Source organism: Urocitellus parryii, chromosome 8 (genome assembly GCF_045843805.1).
Source record: "Urocitellus parryii isolate mUroPar1 chromosome 8, mUroPar1.hap1, whole genome shotgun sequence".
Taxonomy (NCBI): domain Eukaryota; kingdom Metazoa; phylum Chordata; class Mammalia; order Rodentia; family Sciuridae; genus Urocitellus; species Urocitellus parryii.
Genome location: NC_135538.1, coordinates 15,311,426 through 15,338,641, shown reverse-complemented (window position 1 = coordinate 15,338,641; position 27,216 = coordinate 15,311,426). Strand labels below are relative to the sequence as shown.

Genomic DNA, 27,216 nt, shown 5'->3' with positions numbered 1-27,216 from the left:
ATTTAAGAATAACATCAGCAGCAACTAATATTTGAGTGCTTGTCATGTATCAGGCACAGTATTGAGCATTGATATCCTTCCAGCCCCATCATGTGGGTACTATTATAGTTCCCACTTTATCTGGAGAATATTGAATGTACAGAGGATAAAGTAGGTCATTCAAGGTCATGTACATAGTGCTAGAGACGGACCCAGAGCCCAGGTGTTGCTCCAAAGCCAACTCCTTTCACTGCTAGTCTACACTGTTCTCTCAGATCTCCTCTTTGACCCCAACCAAGTTCAGTGTTTTCAGCTTCTCTCTTAAGCTCTCTGCCTCAGGCACCAGCAGCAGCATAGACATTTTGGACCAGAGAGTTCTTGGCATGGGCGATAGCCATGTGCATGGTAGGATGTCTAGCAGCAAACCTGGCCTCTGTTCATTCAGTGCTGATACAACTACCACTGTCTCTACTTGTGACAACCAAAAATGTCTCTGGACATTGCAAAATAAAACCCCTGGGCAGGGACAAAACTGTCCCTGGTTGAAAACAACTGAAGATTTGGAACACGTAGCATGTTAGTAAGGAAAGGATACGCCACAGGAACAAATAGACCCCCCAAGGCCCATGGCTTACTCAACGGAGGTTCCTTTCCTCCTCCTCCTGACCACTGTGCGTGGTGTTGGTCATTCAGGTACCCAACCTGATGTGACTCTGCCATCTTCAACATGCAGCCTTCAAGGTACCCATGATCTGCTGCATCTCCATCACAAAGAGCAAAAGGACATGGAGACTCACAGGGGAGGTTTCTAAGGGACACAGTAACACACATGCAGTGCATTCTTCAAACCACTGATGAGAATTTTGTCACATGGCCATTAAACTCTAAGGGAGATTGGCAGGGGACTAGTTCTGTGACCAAAAACGGTAGGAAAGGTTTTTTTGTTTGTTTGTTTGTTTGTGTGTGTGTGTGTGTGTGTGTGAGTGAGTGAGTGAGAGAGAGAGAGAGAGAGAGAGAGAGAACGAACAACTGGCAGACTCCACACTGTGCATTATTTATAATTGAGACATTCTCATTCTAAAACCTATACCACTGTATCTGCCACCACCATCCCCAAAACAAAATAATAAATAAGAAAGATTTTGATGATGCTTACCTGCTCAGGTTCTAGTTACTCCTTTGCTAAATAACCCCATAATGTATTTCAGGTGAGCTCTTCATAGGGTGTGGAGCAGATGTAGGTAAGTGTGTGTTCTTACTGCTCCCCGCCCTTCCTATATGTCTCCAAGCCCCATTTTCTTACCCTTTCTCCCTTCATTTCTAATTGCCACCCCCATTGTGTCATCTTATTCTTATCCATTTGACCTACCCATAGCACCTTTTGGAGTTAAACACCCTAGTGAGTCCCTCGGGCTAGAAGGAGGGCTGCTGGGTGCAGCCTAGTTGTCAGGCGGATGTGCTTATCTTGGTGATGTTCTGGAAACTTTGAAACGGGAAGGAAATCAATGAAAGGAATGGATTAAACCTCACCAGCCATCAAAAGCTTAATGGAACAGTGCTTACAAGCTGCAAGTTTCTTGGTCACATTGACAAAATGATTCCTGTAGTCATCCTGAGAAGCCAAAGTGAGAAGTGGGGTCAAAGGAAAAACACTGTGGGAGTTGTCTTGGCGCCATGTTGGGACTTACGCTCCCTCAATCCACCAACATCTTTACAGATGTTTCTCTATGAGAAATTGAAGTCCAGTTGCATCTTTTCAGAAGTAATCTTTTAGAAAATAAATTCACCGCTGAGAGAAGAGTCTGCTTACACTGTTAGCCTTTCCCTGGGGTACATTTTTCAAGTTAAGAACTTTTGGGCACTAGCATAGTGATCACTAACTGATATTGTAATTAGCATATAATAACATTCCTTGGTGTTGCCCAAGAAATGCAAAATCCCAGCTAATATCAAGGTTTCTCTTGAGTTCATGACAATCCTGACTTATTTCTTGAAACTTGAGGCTGGGGAGTTAGTTGAGATCAATCTCAGGAGGTCCAGGTATTAGAGGAACGAGTCAGTCTTTGTCGTCCATTCTTCCCTGTTCACAACAGCACATGAGCTGAGAATAGATAATAGATAGGGAGTGTATTTGTTGGTTTTGTTTTTTGGGGTACCAGGGATTGAACTCTGAGGCACCCAACCACTGAGCCGCATCCCCATAGGGAGTGTTTTTACTCCTGGATCAAATGGCTGAGACTCTAGGAAGAACAAATGGCAGAGGGAACTTTATGAGTTCCAAAGTGCCTCCAATCAGTTCCACTGCAATATGACATACGTCTTTCTTAAAATCACTCACTGTGCAAAATCACTTGGGGGAAATCAGACTTAGAGTAAAGTGAAATACTGAGCAAAGCACTCAAAAACCTTATTTAAAAAAAAGGTAGTTATCTAGCAAAAATACAGGCACAGTTTTATACATGTTAAATGGTTAAAAACCACCTATGTCGTACCGTTATTATGACACTGTATAAACAAAGGCAAATTTTAGAAAATTCAGATTGTTCCCTAACATATTAATTTGGATCGGGACATATTCTTATTTCCTAAACAAACGTTCCATCAGAGCCGACTGTACTTATTTTTTGGAGTACTGTGACTTGTTTGTTCCCTCTCCTCTTTGCTCAGACTAAAAGATGAAAGAATATGCATGCCAGAAAGCATGGCCTGCATTTTTTGTTTCTACCTTATAAGAAAAACTGGTTTAAAAGACTTCCAAAAGACACTGTCTTAGCAGTATGAGAGTCGACTCATTTCTGAAAACCAGCACGGCTGCTCGTAAATACAAACAGCTGTAGGGAATTTTCCTTTTAGTGAAAGGATTTTCCTAGTTTGGTCAAAGAGTATTGTGCAAACTATAGCATCTGCTGCCTGTGAAACTCAATACACAGAGGAGACTTGCTATATCCGTATTTCTGATGTTTAAAAATTAGAGTAATATAGAGTAATAATCACCTTGCAGACGGGGAGTTAGCATATAAGGACAAGCAGCATAATAAAGGAAAGTAAACCATTGGTAGAAGCTGTACTTTTCACAGACATTACGGGTGTATACATTTTATTTGCATATTCAAGTATTTTTAAAAATGCCCACAACTTGGGTCAGGAGGTACAGCTCAGTGGTGGAGCATTTTCCTGGCATGGAAAAGGCCCTAGGTTCAATCACAAGCACAGCAAACAAACAAACAAACGAACAAAACCCCTCCAACTCAAAGTCCCTTCCCATTCTATTAGACTTTGCTTTAAGGGCAACATTTTTACTTTAAATGAAAGGGCATTTCAAAAAAAAACTTCAGTTAACTCAGGTGATTGAGTAGCTGTTATTACTGGTCTGCTAAAGAGCTGCTAATATATTTCAAAGACTGCCTGTGGGCAAAATTCTATTGAAGATTTGCTAAAACAGGTCCTTTCGGTTGAGTTAGAATCATGCTGCTTTTTGGGTGTGTGCCATCTTGAATATTCAGTTATACTGAGTGGGTAGAAAATTATAGAATTCAAGAAATTATGTTCTAAACAAACCAACCTGCAGCTGGGAAAAGTTTCCCACGACCAGAAATACCTTCCAAAGACAAGGTGTTCCTTGCACCTTGTACAGCTAATCCCAGAGGACAGTTTACCCAGGTCATGGACGAAGTCTCCTGTGAGTGTCCACACCACCCTATTCCATGACAGAGGAAAGAGGCAGCTTCTGCTGATGCATGATTTGTCAGCTCTATAATTCAGTAGTTAACTATTCTCTGATCATCTATGTTTTCAGTTTCTCCTCTTCCCACCAAGATTGTTTTGCCACTTAAAGGTAATGACATTGTTCTAGTTGTTATATTGCATGGGATTTCTGAAACTTTTTTTTTAGTTGTTGATAGACTTTATTTTATTTATTTATATGTGGTGCTCAGAATTGAACCCAGTGCCTCACACATGCCAGGCAAGTGTGTTACCACTGAGCCACAACCCCAGTCCTGAAATAATTTTTAATGGTAAAATAAACATACATAAAAGTAACCATTTTAACCAATTTTAAATGTACAATTGCACAGGAATGAAGCACATTCACATTCCTGTGCAGTCATTGCCAAATCCATCTTCAGAACTTTCTGTATCAGGCAAACTGAAACTCTGCCTATTAAACCATAATCCCCCATCCCCTACCCTCCACCCCAGGTAACCACCATTCTGCCCTCTCTCACTGAATTAAGCACTCTAGGTGCCCTTTTTAAGTGGAATCACATAGTATTTGTCCTGCTGTGACTGCTTCTTTCATTCAGTGGAGTGTCTTCAGGATTCATCCATGGCATTGAATTTCTTTCCTCTTAAAGGCTGCATAATATTCCATTGTGTGTTTACACATTTTGTTTAACCTGTTGATGAACACTTAGTTTCTTCTAATTGCATGGGATTTTTGATTTGGTAGAATCACACCCAATTTTAGAACAGGAGATAGCTTAGTTAAGTCCGACTACAGATTCTGAAAGAACAAGAATAGTTGTATGGCTTATAAAAGTTTACATAGAAGTTTTATATCCCTCACAGGCAGGATTGCATCTGACTGGCTGTCAGAAGATATTTGCTGATTAAATACTCAGCCGTGAACATTTGCAGTAAATATTTGCTGTCTTTTTTAAGCATGAGGAAATGGCCAGCCAAAGATCACAGTGACTTCCCCAACTGGGGGCAAATCCTAGCTCTGTCACTTGTCACCTTTGATCTTGAACAATGGCTTAACTTCTGTCATCTGCAGTTTCTTCCTCTTAAGACAGGGGAGATATTGGGAACCTGGGACACTGTAAGGATTAGATGAGTAAATGCCCGTAAAGCGCTTTGCAGAGGCCCCACCAGCCTAACCCTTGATATGGGCAGCTGCTGAAGTCCCAGACCCACAGAAAAATATTGGCAGTGCCAAGATGTGTCCTAGTCCTGCCTCCCATTCACTCCAGTGGGAAACAACTGGAAAAAACCAGGAGCATTTTACTGAGTGCCTCTTGTGTATCAGTTAAATACGTGTGAATGAGATTTTCTAGAAACACATGACTTTCCTTGCCCAGTTCTCTCCATCTTGGCCATTGCCAGGGATAGAGCTGGGCCTGGGAGAATGTGAAGGGAAGGGCCTGTTACTTTTTCTATATCAAGTGACCACAGAGCGTGAGACAGAAGGAGACGGGAACAATTAGGGTCATTTGTGACTTCCTGGGACAAGTCTAAAGCCATCCAGAAATTAACTTTTTTCCCCTAGTTCTAGTATAGGAAGCTTTTTGAGAGTGAGAAACTGTCTTCCACCATCATTGATTTAGCAGAATCACGTCCAATCTTAGACCAGATCTTTCTGGGTTTGTCCACGTGTGGTTATTAAGAAGCCAGCTGGTGCTCTGGGAACCTATTTTGCAAATCTATTTTGTTCTGAACTAGGAGCTCCCCTCAAAGTTTGGGGTCTTTTTGGAAACAGAATAAGGACAAAAGGGTTACTGATAGAATATGTAGACTTACTTATATCCGAAATTATCCAGAATGTTCAAAAGACTACTTTAAGTAGGAAAATCTTACTTGGAGAAAATTCCTACTTCAAAAATAGGAATGAATGCAACATCATAATGATCCCTTAGGAGAAACATCCAATTAACTGGTCATCAACTAGATTTATACCTAGGATAGTCAGCCCTCATAAACAGGTTCAAAGGGGCCATTATTTGAGCAATTAAAAGCTATCACTTGGGAAATCTGGTTAGGAGGAGCAACTGAAACCCAGGGGTTCTTCTAAAGCAGAGGCCACTGGTGAGACTCCTCTGGGAACTTTCACAACTCCTGCACCCTGGGCTGAGGGATCCTTCTCTGTGGGGCTGGAAACAGTTTTCCTTAAAGCTCCCCAGTCCCTGTAGAGGGTAAAAGTTGAGATCTGCTGTCCTAGCAAGAATTCTTTTTCCCTTTGTTCTAAAGCAAACAACAGACTTTTTTTTTTTTTTTAAAGCAACACAAATTACCCCTTCATCCCCATGGAATGTAACAAAATCCCCAAAGGCACAGACTTAAAAAATCTACAAGTACTGAACCCAGATTCTGGCTCTGATACTTGCCTGTATCTTCTTGGACAAGTCATTAAACTTTTATGAATTTCATTTCCTCGGCCCCATAGGTAAAATGGGAGTAAGAGGATTGTTGTGCAAATTAAATAAGATCATCCATATGAAACACTTAGCACAGTGTGAGGCATACAGGAAGCATTCAAATGAGAAATAATAATATTATTATTATTACTATTATTATTATTTTGATCATTCACCTCATCCATATTATTTGGACAAGGCCAGGAATTTCTAGTAGATTTTAAAACACTAAAACATTGAGCTTGCTAATCTATGCTGAGTTACTATTTCACAATGTTATTTTGACAGTAATTTAAAAGGATCTGTTACAGTCGCTGCAGTTTTTAGCTTACCTGACATACCTACTTGTATAGTTGGAATTCATTTCTAATAGAACAAAAGGCTGTGATAGTTTCAAAATTATGATTTGAGCTCAAACTGAGGTTTATTTAGTGACCAGAGCTCTGGTCTGGACTCCAGTTCCACGCTGACAGTCAGCTGTGTGCCTGTGGACAAACAGCCACTCTGACCTCAGCTTCTTCCTCTATTAATGGGACTAATTCAAAAAGCCTCAATCTGTAGATGCCTGGCGAGTGCATCCCCACCAGCCTCAGCTCTCAAGAGGTCCTTTGAGCCGCCAAAATAGATATTTCAAACACCCAACAGTCAATCCTGTGTCTTTACCCAGAGAGAGGCCCAGGCTTTCACTAAGAGCCTATTTTACAGTACATGTTTAAAATAAGCTCAATTATTTGGTTTCCTAGCCTACAGCAATTGGAGGGGGTGGAAGGAGGTGGATATGGCTTTACCAAGGAGCCAGAGGAAAGAACCCTTGGACTAATTAGTGTAAGGCCAGTAGCAATGGTGCAGATTCACCTCGGTCACCCTGGTGAGTTGTACTTGTGAACTGCAGCCCCCGAGCAGAACTGAACTCCTTTCTGATGCACCTCAATACCAAGAAACTTCCACGTAGGCATTGTGTTAGCTACAGCATCTAAAATGCCTCGCCTGACTCCTGGCCTTCGTAAACAGAATGACAATTTAATGGTAGTTAACTTTTTAAATGCTTTGTATTGCAGAAAACTACACATAACTTGAAGTTTCAGTAGAATTAAGTGCGCTCAGCGTCCATCAGCCTCAGATCTGTCCCCAGCTCATCTCTACCCTCTCCAACAGGAACTGTACCCATCAAACCCAGTCTACTTTATGCATCTGTGAAATCTCTCTTCTAGATCCCTCATGCCAGTGGAAGTTCTGTCTCCGTGAAGTATTTTTGCCCTTTGTGGTGTCTGGCTAATTTCATGGAGCATGTTCCCAAGGTACAGCCACATTGAAGTATGTGCAGAATTTAATTATCATTAACTCTTAACACGTAGGGAAAGTTCTGTCACAATGACTGATCCCTAAACAAACATGAGATGGCACTTCATTAAAAAAAAAAAAAAAAGTAAGAATCTTCCCTACTCTGTAAGGATTTTTTTAAAAAAAGAAAAGGAGCTTCAGATCCAAGGCTTTTTCTAAATAAGTTTCTTTGTTTTGTTAAACTAATATAAAGAAACCCCACCAGGAAGGCAGACCACAAACCGTGCTGAGAGGCCACAGCCTGAGTCTGCTGTTTGAAATGGCAAAATCCTTCCTAGGACTGTGTGTGTGTGTGTGTGTGTGTGTGTGTGTGTGTGTGTGTGTGTGTACATGTGTTCGTGTTGGGGTGTGTGTGTGTGTGTACGTACGTGTTGGGGGAGAGCCATTCCTTTAAACTATACACTAAAATATGTTCTTTGGGAGGAAAAAAAACACCACCTTTTTTTTTTTTTGGTCATTGTGTTCCTTCCGCTTGGGGACGGGGCTTACTGTCCTGCTGTTAACCTTTCACTAAGCTCTAAGTGGGACACGGGGAAGGAGGGAGCTGTGTGCCAGCCCACAATAAGTGCAGACCTGCTGAGCAGAGTGCTGCTTTTGTCCCGTTTCCCACAAAGCAGAGGATAAATCACTGGCCCTGGGTCTGTTTAGGGCCCACAATGGAGTAGCAGATGCCGGTGCTCAAGAGCAGGGGTAGGACTTTATCTACTTTTGATTAGAGGAGCGTTGTTTCTCATGCAGATGCCCTAGCTGGGTAGGTGGGAGGGAGTTAAAAATGAGCTGCATAGTTTAGGAACCTTTGTCATCCTCAAGAGGTGGCTTAAAAATGCTGTCCCCGCAACAAAAGAGAGAGCTCCCGAGGAATGTGGGGCTGGGTTACTATTCAGGGCAGCCCCTGCCCTGAGAGGGAGGCCTGGGGCCTCAGTTAACCCTGGCCTGCCTGGCTCTGAGTCCACTGATCAGGTTTCCAGGAATTCCTCTGCAAACACGCAGGGCCCAGAGAGCTAAAGCGCAGCTCCTGTGAATGGCTGACCGCTCTGTGGGAGAGAAGGAGCTACAGACAGGTCTGATGGCTCTGTGTGAGGGTTTGCCTGTGCTTCCTCCGTCATGGAGCACCAGACGCCCTGAGACCGAGGGTTGGGAGGGTCAGAGGAGATCTGGGGAAGAGTCCTGAAGAATGAGTTCACCAGGGATGGGTAGGCAGGAGGGACAGTTCAGGCAGCAAGAATGGAAGAGGAAATAGAGCCGACAGGGCACAAGGAACTTCCCACAGAGCAACAAGTGTGTGTGCCGGTGGGAGCAGGGAGGGAGAAGGATCCAGAAAGTGGTAACACTGAGCCTAGCAGGGTAGGCAGGGATCACCACCTTGAAGGACTCCCTCTGCTGAAGGATGGGAGAATCATTGTAGGATTTTACACAGGAGCCATTCCACCAAACTCGAGTTTTAGAAATCCTTTGAAAGTTGGAGGGGTAAGACCTACACTAGAAGATTAGCTAGGAAGTCCCTGAACATTCAGGCATCCAGGTGAGAGAAGAGCCATTTTCAAAAGTGACATGGCTGGAGGGACAGGACTTGTCTTTTGGCAACACAGCAAGAAGGCAAGGATCCTGGAAATTTGGGTGGCCCGTAGGACTTTTCAGGCCCATTTCTCTGGTAACTATCTTCAGACCCTCTCCTGCCACTGATGGTTGAGAACAAGCTGCTCGGGGTAATTAGCCTTCCAAGATCACTGTTAATACCAATGGAGTATTTGCTTTTGAACCAAAAGAAGCTCTGAGGCAGCCCATCTCACAGTCCTACTGAGGAGGAAACTGGGCCCCACACCAGGCACCTGGAATGGACCTTGGTGTTCAGCCTCTGAAGGATGAGGAGACATGGCTTTGTATTATTCCTGGGTAAGAGCTAACACCACAGAGTCTGACCATGGGGGATATCCTGCCAGCGGTCTGGGCCTTAGGTCCAGGCTGCCCGACTTGGCCTCTGGTGGATTTCCGCCTTGCTGCACCTGGAGCTTGCATGCAACCTGGGCCTTAGATAATGAACCCCGTGTCCCATCCCCAGTCTGCTCCGTCCTTGCATGAATCCACCATCCTGGGACATCACATTTGCAGTTTGCATCTAAAGCATGTTGTCCACCTCTGTTCAGATCACAAAATGGCTGCTGTCGAAATTCATATCATCTCTTGGGGGAAAAAAATCATCTATGAAAACCTTGACCTATGAGCACATTTTCTTTTGCCCTTTCTCTCTCTCTACGTCTGTCCTACTGTCTGTTAGTTCTGTGTAACAAGATGGCCATGGACATTTTAAAGAGGAGAGAAAAAATGGATTCCCTAAGTCATACATTTCACCCCCTGAGCATGAACTGGGACCAACCCTGAATGACAGAAGGAAATCTTTTCAGGTGTCCCTTGGCCCTGCATTTTGGAGGAAATCGAGTTTCTGGGGAATATCCCATCATTTTTGTGCATCCTCTTTGCTGAGGAAAGACCCCCATCCCCACCTTCTCTCACCTGCTGGGCCCTCTGCCTACTCCCTGCAGCTCATCAAGCCGATGACTGTTTCTGTATCAATAAATAACTCTGGGTTGAGATTTTACAGTGATGAGATCAACAACAATATAACCAGAGAAGCAATCAGATATGTCCTCAGGGCTTCTCACTGTTTGGGTTAGAGTGAATGGAATAGTTTTGCCTGTGCACTTCCAGATTTAGCCGTGGATTACCTAATGAGGCCAAAGGATAATCACGTTCATTTCCCTCCCAATACTACCATAAAGTGTTCAGTCCTTGTGTGGATTCTTTAGTTTAATTTATATATATATATATATATATATATATATATATTAAATAATTTAATTTATATATATATATATATAATTTATATATATATATATATCCTCATTGCATTGCAATTTTTAAGTAAAAAAAAAAAAAAGAAGCTTGACCCTGAGGTCATCATCAGTTTGTGTGACTAAGTCCATGGGAAGTTCATCTGATGTCCTTCCGCTTGTTCCTATTTATGGTTACTATTGTCCAGGTGGTCCCCACTTTCTTCATCTGGTTGAAATTCTTTTGTTTCAGAGTTAAAGTTCCAAGAAAGTAAGCACATATAACACAAAGCTTTTGTCTTTAAGGACTTGGTTTTGTTTGTTTGTTTGTTTTCTGTGGTGGTGGGGATTGAACCCAGGGCCTTGTGCATGCAAGGCAAGCACTCTACCAACTGAGCTACATCCTCAACCCCAAGGCCGTGTTTCTTATACATCTAATGAATACTGTCTGAACACCTACTGTATACAGAGCAGGTTGCCATGAGAATTATCTATATTACTGTTCTGGCCTCCATAAAATGGTGGAAAATCATTTCAATTTATTAAATAAATTATACATTTAATTACTGTCTAACACAGTAATTAGCTCTAACTATGTTGGCAATATAGATGTGGATGTGCGGTATCTGCTTGAATGGACCATCACTCGGTGTCCTTATTTCAAAATTTCTGGTCCTTTAGAATTAAGAGTGCTGGGGTAAACTGTGGGTCATGATTTGATGTGTGAATGGGAAATGTTTTTGGTGCTGAAATCAGTAACTATCTCAATGTCCAGTAAAGGCTTTTAAGCCATCGATGTTCCGAAACAATGTGAGGAGCTCAGGGAGGTGATCGGAGCCCCCTGAGATATCTGGACTGTCAATTGTGCACGAGAGTGTGTGTCCCGTGTTACTTGAAGACATTTGCTGCATATACGTGCTCCTATGGGAAGAGGTACAACACCGGCCACAGCCACCTCGCCACCAGGAGAGACTGCTGTCCCGTGAGGTCAGTCTGCCTCTGCACGTGGTCCTCTGTGCCTGCAGGACTGCCCTTTCTCTTCTGGCTTTAGATGGATCTTAATTTCAGGCCAGCTCCTGACTCTCTAGCTTTAAGACACTCTGATCTCATTGCCGGACGGTTTTGTAATACTTAAAAAGAGCACAGAGCTGAAAGAGCTAAGGTAATTTATTTGTGACGATTCTTTATGGTGACCCTTCCTCCAGGAGAGCGATAGCGTCATGTCTGTAAAGAAGGACCAGGTGACTGACTGATGTCTGGTGACCGGCAAGGAAAGTGAGACATTTTGAAGGACATTTGAAGCCATGCATAGTGACCAGGAAGAAAGAGGACGTGAGAACAGGACAGGAAGACACAAGCCCACTTTGAGAATCGCGTGGCAGTGGTTGAGAGCTGAGCATTCTGGCCGTGTGCTTATGAAAACTTGAAGGCAGAGGCTGGGCTGGGAGTGTGAGTGGGGCTGACAGCAGTGCAGATGTGGTCTGTGATGGTCCTGCAAGTGGCAGGTGCCTGGTAAATGAGAGCAGGTGTGTTTGGTAGCCTCTACTTGCTGTCTAGTAAGAACTACTTTTACCCCCAGAACAAATCAATCAGCACACATCTCCCTTGTTAAGGTTTAAAACCTCTGAAGCAAACATTTAGCGTTTCCATGCCCTGGCTATCCTCCCCTGATCCTGGTCCAAATGTGACTTGAGTCATTTATTCTCTGTGTGACTTTGGAAGAATCACAGAACCTTGCAAAGCTTCTAGCAAAAGAGGATAAACAATGGGACCCAGGTCCTAGGGTGTGAAGAAGACTAAAGAGATCAGCGTAAAAGGAAAGAGACAGTACCTAGCCGTAAATCTTAAAAAAACCCAAGGGTGATAAATAGCAGTGAAGAGGGTTCAAATTCAGCTCATCTAATAATATACATTTATTTTACTGATCTTTTATTTTTTGCACCATATAAAAAATTCCCTCAGGCTTTATTTAATTTTTGGTAATTACTATGTTTCAAATTATACCAGCAGTACTTTGATTATAATTGAGATGAATCAGTTTCTTATTTTCAGGCACTTTAAGCCTTGCCAAGACATCGCATTCCCTCCGTCTCCCTGGGCATCCCCATTTCTCCGTTAAGGACTACAGCCATGTCTAATTGTGTCTGTCTGCTTCCTTACCTGGCTTGGGACCTGGAAGAGTAAAAAAAAGCAATAATAAAAAAATACTCCATAAAAGTTAAGCAGATGAAAGAGCATAAAAGGAGAGACAGAGGGAAAGAAGGCAACTGGAAAGACCATTTTCTAGAGAGTGGTTAATAAACTTCCTTCACATACATATTTGAAAAGACAAAATTATAGGCTGGGGTATGTGGCTTAGTGGTGGGACACTTGCCTAGCATGCACGGGGCTCTGGGTCTGAACCCAGAGAAAGAGAGAGAATCACCACACAATTATTTTAAAGATTTTAATTGCCTTTTATTTGCCATTCTATAACCAGGCAACACCTCATCCTATAAAATAGGATGAATATTCTGATGAGCTGAACAGAGGTTTGGCTTTCTAGACCAAAGAAGGGTTGAGGAAAGCAGAAACAGAACAAAAAGCAGATTATTTCAAGTTTCTTTATAGCTTTGAAACAGAAGGGACTTCTTATTATGTGGGCTTAGGTAAAGTGCCCCTTTTTGATTGGTTGTTATGAAATTCCTATTTTTGGAAAACTAGCCCTTAGCTCCAGTGACTCCTTCTCTTCTGGTCTGTTCTGCTGAGGCCAGTGCAGGAGGTTAGTCCAAGACAGTGGCCACCTGCAAAATGTAATTAGCACCTACCCAGTCAGGGCCCACTGGGAGCCTGGTTCTGTGATTTTCTCCAGGTATCATGGTAAACACTGCTTGGCAATTTTGAAGATTTTTAAACATGTTATATATTTAAGTGTATCCAAAAGCACATGGATTATTATAGAAATCCTTTTTTTTTTCTTTCTGGAAATAATGATAGCATTAAATAGTATGCATTATAAAAAAAGGAATGGTAGCTTGCAGATAAGTAGGGAAAGATATTTCACTTTGTCACAGGACATTCTCATGGCTGTGTGTCTACCTCTTTTACTTTGAGAAGAGCTTTTGCCTGTGAGAATGTTGTCGATGTAATTTGCAAACTTTATGCATAATTTTTAAATAAATTTTTAACATAGTAATGGAAAATTAAATTTTTCTGCTGTGTTATGCTGGTAGGGACTCTTGGAGAACTTTTCTAATAGTTTTAACTAAGCAGAATGTATGAGATTAATTTTAGCGTTCTATTTGGACCAAGCTGTCTTCCAATAATGAGAGCATTCTTCAGATTATGTGCACTGATGTGAAGATAATAAATGGTATCAGTAGGAAGTAAATAAACACAATTGATTTCTATAAAAGCTGTCCAAAGTATGGGGAAAATGGGCATCCTGTGCTTTAAGAACTACTTGATAGGTTAATGCTAATCCTGTTTCTTAAGACCTTGTGTAGATCACTAGATGACGGTGGGCTCACAGTTTCTGCTTCAAGTCTTTGGGGGAGATCAATTTTCCCAGTTGTCCTCAAGCAAAGGTGCATTTCTCTGTCTTCTTAATGTTCCTGCAACACTCCGCCTGCTCTCACTCCTCCCCCAGGTCGCCCCCCCCACCAGGTGCTCTGGGGGAAGACCAAGCCAAGTCCCGCCCCTTCCAGGCCTCTCCTTCCTGGGAGGAAACCCTGAGTTCCCTCCTTTAGGAGGAAGTAGGGAGACAATGGAGGGGCTGGACAGGAAGGTGTCATTTGTCACAGGACAGCAAGAAGGCCATTCCTGACATTTTTGGCCGAAGTTTCATGCATTGAAGATATTAGGGAAGGTAGATGAGGCTGAAACCTCCCAGGGTCTTTTTTTCCACCAAAACTTCCCTGAATCCCTAACCGACTTCCACGTGTGCCAACAGGATCCGCCTCTGAATGGAACATCTGGGAAAGTCTGAAATGAGAACCAATGTCGGGGCAGAGCTGCTTCGAAGGCTCCTGTGGGGTGGGGCCCCTCCTCTGCCTCCCCATTCCGTCTCCTCTTCTTCCTCTTCCCCTTTTCTTTCCTCCCTCGTCTCTTCCTGCTCCACCTCTTCAGTGACAGTGGCAGGAGGACTTTGTGGAGTCGCCCAGGTCCTCGTGTGATGTAGTTTTGGCACAGGGTGCATGGCCTGGGGTCTGGGCAGACTCAGAGAAAACACGGTCCCACCATAAGGGCTTTTGTTTGTAGCTGGTGGAGTGGCCCAGCCCCTGGCTCCTGTTTCTTTTGCTGCCCCTTCCTCTCCCTAGAGGAGGAGAGAGAAGACTGACCTGCAGATTGGACTTCGGGCACTCTATCTGCAGGCCACGGCAGGAATTGGTACTCTGAACCCTTCCAGTGGCTTGTTTAGAAGAAACATAAAGGTATTTTTTTTTAATTTGAAATTATATTCCTCTGTACTCTCCCAGCACTTATAAGTAAATGGCTATACTGTGACTTCATTTTTTAAGTGTTTTTCTCCTTTGCCCTCTGTAACCACCTAAAGGAACAGTAATCATTGTCATCGCCTCGCAACACCCCGTTGCTCCTTCAGCTGGGCCTTGCAGGTAGCGACTGTCCCCCCCCCCCCCATCTTTATTAAGTATATTGTAATAAAGCTACTGACTGGGATAGGATGCAGCCGTTGTACAGAATGAGAAAGAACCATATTTACAAACAGGAAGTAGGTCTGCCTACATGCATTGAATAGAAGAAATAAAATTATGGCTCAAATACAGAATCTCATGATGACAGCTAAAGCTGTCCCCACTAGGACGTGGTCTGGAAGCATGGGTCCCACAGTGTCAACCAGAGTTATCTCTGGAGAATACTTTGGGGAGAGGGTAAAGGCCTGGGGGAAGGGCGGGCTTCCCCTTCTGTGCTCTGACTTGCCTGAGGTTTGCCCATGTGTCATGAAGCTGGCCAGTGTTGATGTGGCCGCTCCTGGGCCCTCTCTGACAGACGGGGCTTCCTGCCCAGGTTCCCAGGAAGTGCTCACCGTCCTGTCCTCCTCCCCGGTCTCGTCTTGGTCTATCTTCTTCAGAGCTCACATTATCAGCTGTTCCCCTCTCGGAATCCCAGGCTTCCTGCTTCCACCTTCTCCTTCCTCCATCTTCAGATTGCTCAAGGGTGGATAGAGGGAAGGGTGGATAGAGGGATGGGTGGACAGGTCACTTGATCTATCCTGCCTGGTCCTGCCTCTCTCCAGTTACCACCCCATCACTCTCTTCCCTTTACAAACCCCTCCCATTCCATACTGATTGATCTGTTATTCCTCTTCCAGATCAGTCTGAGCCCACTCTGGTCACTGAATTTGGGAGTCCACTATTCCCCATGTTTCCTGAGACCGCTCTGTGCTTCAAACTCTCTCAGGCCTGTGAAGGCCCTTGCCCTTACCCCCACTCAGGACAATGCTCTTCTACAGAGTGGGCCACAGCTCTGAGTGGGCGCTGCTCAACCCTCTGTTTGCAAGGCTGTTGGTGTTTTCCCTGAGCGGAGAGACCCCCAGGAGGCTCCTTCCTGCTGGCTCAGGCCTGCTGACCCTTGCTGGTGCTGCAGTTTGCTGGCCCTGAGGTCCACGAAGCTGCATCCTGGTGGCCAGGTGCTTGGCATAGTCCTGGACCTCTCCTCCCTGTTGGTGCTCCATAAGATGGAGCCAAAGCTGCACCGAGGGCACTTCTAGCTCCCACAGAGCCCCCCTGAGCAACTGCCCCCGGATCCTGTCCTGATGACCCTCGCTGGGGATGGCTCTCAGTCACCCAGCCGTAACACACCAGGTCTGATGTGTCATCTCCACCCCAGACTCACAGCTTCTCTTCAGCTCCCAGGGGAATGGGACAACAGGGTGAAAGGGAGTGGGGGTGTTGGCCAGGGACATGTGGCTCTGAGCCATGACGTTCCCAAGAGCACTTCATGCAGAGGACAGTGGCTGCAAAATAAACCTGAGATGAACGAGGTGAGCGAGCCTGAGCCACGCAAAGACCAAGTCTCTGGATTAGCTGCACCAAAACGTAGGCCTTGTCCCCTCACCACAGATCCCCAGAGATGTCTTGAAATATTCCATCTTGGTGTGAGGAAATCCGTTCCAGAGGGTACCTGCCCATCAGAAAGGCCTAGAACTGCCCTGCCAAGGCGTCTGCAGAACAGACCAGCAGGGGCAGCTTTAGGTTAGTTTTAACTCACATGCTACTTGGGGGAAAAACAGCAGAAAGGAAGAGAAAAGCCCACAGCTCTATCTCCCTGCTGCAGCCCAATAGAAGAAGAGACAGAGGGTCTGACTGACTTTAGCAGACCCACTGCCACAGTGGATGATCATATGTCCTCTGAGAAGCAGGTGGAGCCACACCCACCCCCTTGGAGTGGAAAGTGAGAAGAGAAGCCCCAGACTTCCTTGTCCTGAAATCCAGAATGGTGGATCATTTGCTTAGGTCTTGCTCTTTCCTCATTAAATACCTCCTGTCCCATAAAATCTCTCCTCTCCACCTGGCTCAGGTGTGCACTCACCTGCCCTGCCACACAAGTCTTCTAAGCCGCCTCCCTGGTGTTTTTTATAGCCTCTATTCTACTTCTGTATCCAAGCTGGAATGACCTTTGATCTCACCGCATCCTCCTGCGGCCGCCATCCCCTACATAGCAGTGAAGTCTCCCTGATCTGTCTATCACTGCAGCCCCGCCCTCCAGGCTGGATGCTCCTGCACATGCCCAGCTCTCTGCAGCCCATCTCAGTTCCTGAGGTCCTGCCTGTCCTGAGATCAACCCCTCCCCACTCCTTTCTGTGTCTTCGTTACCCTGTGCCCGTGTTGTCTTGCCCCTCTCCTCCTTGATGCTGTGGTCTCCTTCCTGTTTTCTCTTATTCAAGCCCCTACTCATCTCAAAGATCAGCTCTTTCCGTATCACCACCTCCTTTTTGTAACCTCACTCTCCCTCCTGGAGTGGGAAGGTCCCTCCTGCACCCGATTATTTCAGTCCTCCAGCGGGAACACTGTAGTGGACCTATTTGTATACAGTTGGACCAGGCAGGGAGCTCCAGGGGGAATGGCATGATGTGTGGTTGACTTTTTTTAATTCCTGGATTGTGAAACAACTTGGCACACATTCTTATGTCCCTAAAAAGTGGGATGGTTGGAGGGTTTGTATGAATGAATGGGAGTGTGCTTTTAAATTCTAAGTGGCTATGCAAATGGAAGTCTGTTTTCAGTGATATCTCCATTGAGTACATGGCCACAGGTGACTACATTCTGGAAAAGGAGAAGGAATTAGAGAAATGGAAAAAGACACGTTCTCCAAAACACAAATATGTAGAGTTTTCTCCCAACCTGCCAATATTCTGATACTTTTGTAAAATACAGTAAGAAAATGAATTTTGAGAAAAGTTAAACAGACAAGAATAAGACCTACCAAATATAAATACAGATTTATGAGTAGATTCAGCAGATATTTAGTTGTCCTGGCAAACTATGAGCATGCTCACTCTCAGCTTTGTACTTACCTCATTGCAGAGCAGAAACAGTGTGCAAACTAGCTCCTGCCCATTTACTGTACCTGAAGTTAGACTTTCAATAACCACCCGTGGAATGAAAAAATTAATGAGAGGAAACCACTCATGTGTAAATCTAATGGTGGAGATGGTAAGGACATAAACTAATTAGAAAATAAACAGAGGACATTTAAAATTGCAAAATGAAAAATTATTGGAATGATAAAAAAAACCCTCTTAGTATATGCTCACTGCCCCCCACCCCCAAAGTGGTGGGCATGCATTGATACTCTTACATAATAATTGTCGTAGTGCAAAAGTTTTAACTTGATCCTTCATTGTTAACAGTATGGTAGCCAAAGGTACTGACATTGTCAATAAAATTAATAAGCAGAACAACAGGCTCTAATAAATGTCATTGTATCCTTACTCTGTCATTTTAAGCATAAATGAACTGTTATTATCACTGCGCTTCAAACCTCTCATTTTGGCTCCAGATGATTATAGCTATAATGGAGAACTTGCTACTGGAGTCTTCAGTAACTGGTTCAAGGTTAAAGCCTCATACTTAAAAGCTTAACTGTGAACAGTGGAGGGAACATGCTGGGGCCGTACGACTTTGATCTGTTTTCTAGAGTGACCTGCAAAATCTTGGACACCCAATGATCTATTTTCTCAATAATTTCAGAAAATAAGCATCTTTTAAAATGCAGTGTCTGTACCTTGGATGCTGAGGGTTTTGAAGTTCTCAATTAGAGAGGGCCATCACTGGTTGGAAACCAGGGCCATGTGAGTCTTTAAAGCCACATGGAACTCTTCAAGCCCCTTTCCCATCTTTCTCCTACATGAAGAATTTAGTCTTGGGTTTCTGCAAGTGAGCATGCTTTGTACATGAAGAATGGAAAAGGGTTTTTCCTTCTCTTGAAAAGCCCCAAGGCAGAACATCTGGAGCCAGCCAGGTGAATTTGGGATGCGCACCCACCTCAATCCCACCTCTCACCCTGCGTTGGTGTGGTTCATAGCTCCCCAGATTCTTCTGCTTTACCTTCTTAGTTTTGCATGCTACATGATTTTAAAAATGTCCAGCAAGGCATTAAACTATCCTCAAATATAGGCATTCCAAGCAAGTCGAGTATTAGCCCATTGTACCATGTGTGATTTAACAGAAATATTGATGAGGGCTGGGGATGTGGCTCAAGCGGTAGCGCGCACCCCTGGCATGCGTGTGGCCCGGGTTCGATCCTCAGCACCACATACCAACAAAGATGTTGTGTCCGCCGAAAACTAAAAATAAATATTTTTTAAAAAAATTCATTTCTCTCTCTCTCTCTCTCTCTCTCTCTCTCTCTCTCTCTCTCTCTCTCTCTCTCTCTCTCTAAAAAAGAAATATTGATGAATATGTTTGATTTTTTTAGAAAGCTCAAGTTGGTTCAACATGCACTGTTACTTCAATTCTCACCGTCCTTCGCTTCTTTTATTTGGGCATTAATGTCCTCATCTGCAAGCGTCCAAACTCATTGTCATTGTTCGGTTCCTGACAGTAAGGAGAACAGGCCTTGCTATGGTGGGGGTTTAAAGGCCACTACACTTAGATTTGTGAATCTGGTACCTTATGGAGATGACCACTTTCTTAAAAAGAAAATCTGTTACCAAAAAACTTGATTAAAAAAAAAAAGTCTATTAGCATTGTTTCATGTGTGACAGTGATTTTAGCTTGAAAAAGCTAAAATTGAAACTTATGCAAACCATAAAGTGTGCTACTTAAGAAAGTTGATGAGGAAGCCTTTGCCTTTTTTTTTTCTTCTGACAAGTGAATTCTTTTTATTCTCATGGCATAGGGAGCATTCTCTGAAATAGATCAGATATTAGGGCACAAATCAAATCTTAGCAAATACAAAACAATAGGGATAATTCCTTGCATCCTATCAGACCATAAAGGAATAAAATAGGAATCAATGACAAGGTATAAAAATAAAATATTCTAACACCTGAATAAATAATACATTTAAAAAAATATGAAAGCTTGTTTTTAGAAATTCTGGGATGTTTTCCCCATTTTGATCAGAACCTCTCTTTGCCGCCTCTCTTATTCCTGTACTGCCTAATTTGGATTCCAGTCCCCATAGTTTCTCCCCAGCATACAGCCCTGTTTTTTGGAGGAGCAAAAAGAACCCTAAAGAATGTGGATTATGAAATGGTGTGAGGAGGAGTCCTCTGCTGGCTCTCAAGTCCCAGTTCTCCTTGGAGTCCCCTCTGAGCACCTCTCTCACGGCTGGGCGTGGTTTGGTGCTGCTGCTCCCTGGTCTGGTGGCTCCTCTGGGGCTGCAGGTCGCACGCTCCCTTTGATAGGGGCCTTGCTGCATTGTTCAGCCTCGGGCAAGGGATTGTATTTATTTTTTCATTTTACATTATTTCAGCTGTTTTCACTTTTTTCTTGGTTGTTTTCTCGCCTCCTGCTGAGTTCTTCTTCAAGCGTTGCAGGGGGAAGGGAACACTCAGTTATGAACCCTGCAGCACACACAGGGTGGGAAGCCGTTTTCCCCTTTCTCAGCAATTCAAAGAGCTCCTCCGTGCTGTCAGTTGAACCCGCTGGAGATCTGGACCCGTGGTAGATCTGCGTGCAAGTGGTTTCTATGTTAAAACACCTCAGACCATTCCAGAGCGTCCTCAGGGCTCACGGACGGGTACCACCAATCACATAGCGTAAGCCTATTGCACAAGTGCTTATTATTTTAGAAGCTTTTGTAAAGCAAATTGGTATTTGAGGAAGAATTTGGTTCTATCCTTTAACAACTGACAACTTTATGACTTAAAGGTTGTGTTTAAAATAACTGTCCCATTTTAGAATTTTTATTTCTGGTTTCCCACTACATGAAGTTTGGAGTCTTTTAAATCAGTCAAGGAATCGGGAGCCATTATGCCAAAACTGACTGTTATTGGTAACCATTCCTGTTCTTCATTTAAGGAAGCTCTAGTACCTTCCAAACCTTCAAGGTATACCACACTCTTTCACCTTGCTAAAGTTCCGTGTTCTCCAGGCGAGTAGTTTAATCGTCAGTGAGGGAACAGCTCTGGATTCTCAGGGTCTAGTTAATGAGCACAACAGCATCAGAATCATTTGAAACAGACCTGAGCTACTTGTCTTGCATCACTAAAGGTGACCTGGAAAAGCTCAGGGGTGTTTAACTCTGTGTGTTGACTTCACAGGATTACCTCGACTGTATCAGGGACCAAGCAAAACTTCCCCTGGGGACTGAAGACAGAGCCGCCCTTTTTGGAAACATACAGGACATCTATCACTTCAACAGGTAAGTTGATACTCAAAAGACTGCTCTCACATGGGAGGCATCATGATTTTTTCTCATACGAATATCGGCTAAGAAAATTCACCCGTAACTCCTGGTTCTGCTTCTTACATCTTTACAGCCTATCATGCCGTGAGTTCAAGTTCTCTAACTAAAGGCATCCTTGTTTTCTATGTGATTTTTTACATTTATTCAGTATTCTATCCCTCTCCATCCTTCTGGCTTAGAGAAGAGACCTGTTTGTCCTGAAGTGGGGCATGGAAACCCTTCTTCGGCAACCAAACATCCCAAAATACACATTTCCCAGGTCTCCAGCATCCACAGCTACGCTGGATTTTCTGTGAATTTTCTTCTTCCTGAGGAGTGCGCTGGACACAGTAAAATACAGTCAGTCCTTTAAGTTATAACTATAATTAATCTAATTTAAAATCCACTTAATTAATAATCTTTTCAAATAATTTAATTCAGATGTCTATTAAGTACCTCCTAGGTAGCAAGCACTAGAAAATGACATTAGTAAACAAGAGAGGGAACTGACGGGAGCGGAAGTGAGCACATCAGTCACTACAATCCACTGTGAACCTTTGGAAGACAAGCTAGTAGGTGGGCTAACCACACAGGTGCTGATGTCATGGACTCCTATGCCAGCTCAGACATGCCCAGGCCCTGGGTGAGTCTTCAAACCAAATGAAATACCTCCTTCACTTCAAGTCTTTGATCAAATCGTACTTTTGCTATGAGGTCCACCAGGTACCCCTACCCACTCACCCCTGTCCTCATCTCCTTTACTTTTTTCTTTCTCTCGTGACACTTGTCAACTCCTCGCCTTCTGTATGATGGGCGTTTCCATTATGTCTGTGGTTTCTTCCTTCCCACCCCACTCCCAGAATACTCCAAGGACAGGGATCTGTTTTGTTACTGCTGCAGCATCTAAAACAGCTTCTGGCCCCTAGGAGACGTCCTCACTCTTGTTGAATGAATGAGTGGAAATGCCAGGAAACTCCACCTCCCTCCTGCTGCTCTTGGGAAGCTTCAGGGACCTGACAGACCCTTGAAATGGTAGCCAGTTAAGATGCAGATTTTGTAATTGTAAATTGTCATTATGAAATTCTGCCCTGCCCTGTCCCTTTGGGGCTGGTCATGCAGGCTCAATCCTATTCCTCTTTGCTCACTAAGGTTGGTAAAGGTGAGCTCCTTGGGGACCGGATCCCTGTGTCCGTTGCCACTCTTAAATCCCTGATACCTAGCACCGGGCTGGCCTCTGGGAGGCAGGCTCGTTGAGTTGATTCAAATCACCCTCTATTCTGGAAGTCTTTGACATAAGAAATGCCAGAGTTACATCAGCATTTCCCTCCTACTTGAAGCTAGACTTTGAAAACCAGTGTGTGAGTCTGTGGTTTTCCACCTGTGCTCTATACTGGAATCACCTGGGAAATTTTTGGAAACAATCCAGTGGCTGGATCCTCCCTCCAGAAATACTGATTCGTTGGTCTGGGGTGGGGCTGGGGCATCAGAATTTTTCAAAACGACCTCAGGTGTTTGAACTGGACAGCCATGATTCCCCTGTCTTGAAAAAAAAAATTAACTCAATAATGAGAAGATAAAGAGCATAAAATACTAATTAGAGAATCCAGAACCTGTATGTTCCTTAGTAAAGTGTTCATAGGAACCCAGGTCCCCGTTAGCTATTGCTGGTGATAAACTCCCATAAGCCTCTGCGTGGTTTCCCTTTCCAGAGCCCACCTAACGACTCCCAAACCTGAAAGAGGCAAAAGTGTTAGATGCTGTTAGGGCCCTGGCCAAGGTCTCCTGTGGTTTACGGCTGTAAGTCGATGGTAACAAGTAGTTATGGGGTGAGTGCTTCCCTCTGCCAGAGGCCAGAGAGCTTCAGATCCATTATCACTTCACAAGTATCATGTGGGACTAGCTGGCCCCAAACCCCAGGCGTTGGGCCACGTACCCTCCAGCCAGATGGAGCCCTGCTTGTCCAGCTGTGGTTAATGAAGCTGTGGCTGACCCCAAGAGAGATTTTGACTCCCTGGAATTTAAATGTTCATGTGTCTCCTGAGTTAAAGAAAGACAAAAATGAGGTCATAAGAAGGGACTTGGCAGTGGAACCCAGTCTGCAAAGGTTGGATGGCTGAGAGACCTTGACATTCCTGAATTGATTCTCTTTTCTTTTCTATTTGATGTTCATTGCTCCTGAAAGTCAGACCTGTCTAAAGTAAACCTGAGTCAGAGTAATGAACAGCCTGATGGTGATGCACACGAGGCATCAATGCAGTGACACCACGACAAGGGGTCATGCCCATGCCTGTCCCTGTGTGCCTCACACCTGTGTGTTCCCTGGACTTGCATAACCTCATTGCGTCTTCTGACAGCTCTGGCGCAGATATAATGAAGCCTTATACATTCTTTTTATAAAAAAAAATTTTTATATTTGTAGATGGACAACAATCCTTTATTTTATTTATTTATTTTTAAAGTGGTGCTGAAGATTGAATCCAGTGCCTCCCAAGTGCTAGGCCAGCGCTCTCCTCTGAGCTCCACCCCCAGCCCCTCCTACATTGTTTATAGATGAGGAATGAATTGTTAATGGTCAGGAAGTCCTCTGCCCAAGGACATAGAGCTAGAAATCTAGTCTTTGTCCATCTGAATACTTATTTTTACCAGACTTCCAGTACCTTTCACTGCTTTGGATGACTGAGAAGACCTTGACATTCCTGAATTGATTTCAAAAAATATTTAACTCTGACATTTGAATCTTCTGTACTGTTTACCCCATTTGTTTTTATTTCCTTTCTATTAAACCCGCAGTTGTCTTTTTTGCTATTCTATTTGATTAAGTAAGAGTATTGATGTACCTTTTTATGTCAGTGCTGCTTATGAATCTTTTATTATATACTGTAGATCAATTGATTTCAAAGAAAACTATCTGGCAAATCGATGTTGGGGCTTGAAATAAAAACCTTTAAAGTTTCTATTCTTAGTTCAGATCCAGGGTTTTCAACATAATAATATTGCATTTACAAAATTAAAGAGAAAATTAAACAAAAAAATTGTTTTACATTGGCCTGAAAAAAATGCAGCTGAGTAGATTTCTTCCTTTAGGAAATATAGGGAGAGTATCCCTAATCTGACAATCCAAAATTGAAATGCTCCAAAATCTGAAATCTTTTGAGCACTGACATGGTGCCACAAGTAGGAAATTTCATATCTGACTTCATATGATGTGTCACAGTCAAAACACAAGCACATCTTTCAGTAGATGAATAGATAAAGAATATGTAGGGCTGGGGATGTGGCTCAAGCAGTAGCACGCTCACCTGGCATGCGTGAGGCCCAGGTTCGATCCTCAGCACCACATACAAACAAAGATGTCCACCAAAAACTAAAAAATAAATATTAAAAATTCTCTCTCTCTCTCTCTCTCTCTCTCTCTCTAAAAAAAAAATATGTAGTACATAGACACAATGGAATATTACTCAGCCATAAAGAAAAATGAAATTATGGCATTTGCCAGTAAATGGATGGAATCAGAGACTATCGTGCTAAGTGAAATAAGCCAGTCCCAAAAAAACAAAAATCAAATGTTTTCTCTGGTATTTGGATGCTAATACACAATAAGGTAGGGAGAGGGAAGAATAGAAGTTAATTTGATTAGACAAAGGGGAATGAAGGAAGGAGGGAGGGAGGGGAATAGGATGACAGTAGAATGAATCAGACATAACTTTCCTATGTTTAATATGAATACACGACTAGTGAAGCTCCACATCATGCACAACCACAAGAATGGAAAGTTATACTCCATGTATGTATGATATATCAAATACATTCTACTGTCATGTATAACCAAAAAGAACAAATAAAAATTAAAAGGATAAAAACAAAACACAAGCACATTAAAAAATACTGTGTCAAATTACCCTCAAGTTGTATATAAGGTATGCATGTAACAAATGAGGCTGTGTTTAGTCTTGGGTCCCATCTCCACAATATGTCATTTTGAACAAGCAAATATTCCCAATTCTGAAAAAGTATGAAATCTAAAACACTTCTGGTCCCAGGCATACAGGATAAGGGATACATGACCTATAGTTCCAAAATGCAGAAAAGCATCAGCGTATGATATGCACCCATGAACCACCCACCTCTGAGCCTTTCTTGTTCCATATTAGCTTTAGAAGTTTTTTAAAGCCTAAAGACATTAGAGATAACACTGAAGCCAATTAGATACTCTCCCCCCGCGGCACGTGGCTTTGGAGAATGGCTGGCACTGTGTTGGTAAACCAGTTCTCCCGCGTGGAGACAGGAGAGGGGAGGTCTGGAATTTATAGTGCTCATGAATTTCTGTGGTATTTTATTAACAGCTTTATTAAGAAATGTAACTCTACACAATCCACTCATTTAAAATGTACATAGTGTTTTGTGGTGACTTCAAAGAGAGTTAATTTTAGAACATTTTTGTCACCCCAGAAAGAAACTCCACACCCTTTTGCAGTCATTCCCACTTTCTTCACCCAGGCCCTAGCAACCACATCTGCTTTCTGTCTCTAGTTTGCCTATTCTGGGCTTTTCATAGAGACAGAATCATAGACTCTGTGGCCTTTTGTGACTGGCTTCTTTCATTAAGCATAACATCTTTGAGGTCTATGCCAATTGCAGCATACATCAGCACTTCATTCCTTTTTGTTTCTAAATAATATTCCATTATATGGATATACCACAACTTATTTATCCACTACCAAGTTGCTGGACATTTGGGTGATTTATAGTTGCAGTTCATTTAACTACTATCTAGTACTCCATGGGGGCTCTATCCCTTTGTGTTGTGCCAATTGCAGTAAATAGGAGCATCTTTCTTATTGGCCCCTTAGGTTTCTTTTGTGGTTTCCTGGATCACATCCATTGTCCAATTTCCTGTTGGGATATTTCTTTTTCTTGTTGTTGTAAAGGAGTCCTTGATGAATTCTAGCTAGTGATCTTCATATATCATGTTCCAAATAAATCCTAGTATGAGATATGTCTTTTAACTCTAATTATGATTTCTTTGAGAATTAGTTATTAAAATTATAAGTTTGACAACACAAAATATAATTTTTTTTTTTATTGGTCGTTCATAACATTACATAGTTCTTAATACATCATATTACACGGTTTGATTCAAGTGGATTATGAACTCCCGCTTTTACCCCGTATACAAATTGCTGTATCACATCAGTTACCCTTCCATTGATTGACATATTGCCTTTCTAGTGTCTGATGTATTCTGCTGTCTGTCCTATTGTCTACTATCCCCCCTCCCCTCCCCTCCCCTCCCCTCCCCTTTTCTCTCTCTACCCCTTCTACTGTAAATCATGTCTTCCATTTGTATTCTCTTGACTTACCCCTCCTTACCTCTTATATGACATTTTGTATAACCCTGAGGATCGCCTTCCATTTCCATGCAATTTCCCTTCTCACTCCCTTTCCCTCCCACCTCTCATCCCTGTTTACTGTAAATATTCTTCTCAAGCTCTTCGTCCCTACCCTGTCCTTGTTTACACCCCTTATATCAAAGGAGTCATTTGGTATTTGTTTTTTAAAGATTGACTAGCTTCACTTAGCATAATCTGCTCTAATGCCATCCATTTCCCTCCAAATTCTATAATTTTGTCATTTTTTAATGCAGAGTAATACTCCATAGTGTATAAATGCCACATTTTTTTTATCCATTCATCTATTGAAGGGCATCTAGGCTGGTTCCACAGTCTTGCTATCGTGAATTGAGCTGCTATGAACATCGATGTAGCAGTGTCCCTGTAGCATGCTCTTGTTAGGGCTTTAGGGAATAGACCGAGAAGGGGAATAGCTGGGTCAAATGGTGGTTCCATTCCCAGCTTTCCGAGAAATCTCCATACTGCTTTAAAAAGTGTTTTAGTTGTAGTTGGACACAATACCTTTATTTATTTATTTATTTATTTTTATGTGGTGCTGAGGATCCAACCCAGTGCTAGGTGAGTGCTCTACCTCTAAGCCACAATCCCAGCCCCCAAAATATACTTTTGATAAAACCATAAAGATTTTATGTTGTGTTTTACAATTATCTCCTAATCTCAGGTAACAAATATGCTCTATTTTTTTTC

General features: G+C 43.0%; 1 protein-coding gene across 1 annotated transcript in view; it reads left to right on the top strand.

Annotated features, from left to right (window-relative positions):
• Nucleotides 1-27,216, top strand: part of Plekhg1 (pleckstrin homology and RhoGEF domain containing G1) — a 211,559-nt gene that overhangs the window by 133,346 nt on the left and 50,997 nt on the right. Inside the window, exon 4 of the mRNA XM_077802049.1 lies at nucleotides 20,994-21,094. Coding sequence (XP_077658175.1) covers nucleotides 20,994-21,094 — 101 coding nt within the window. The remainder of the gene's footprint in view (nucleotides 1-20,993; nucleotides 21,095-27,216) is intronic.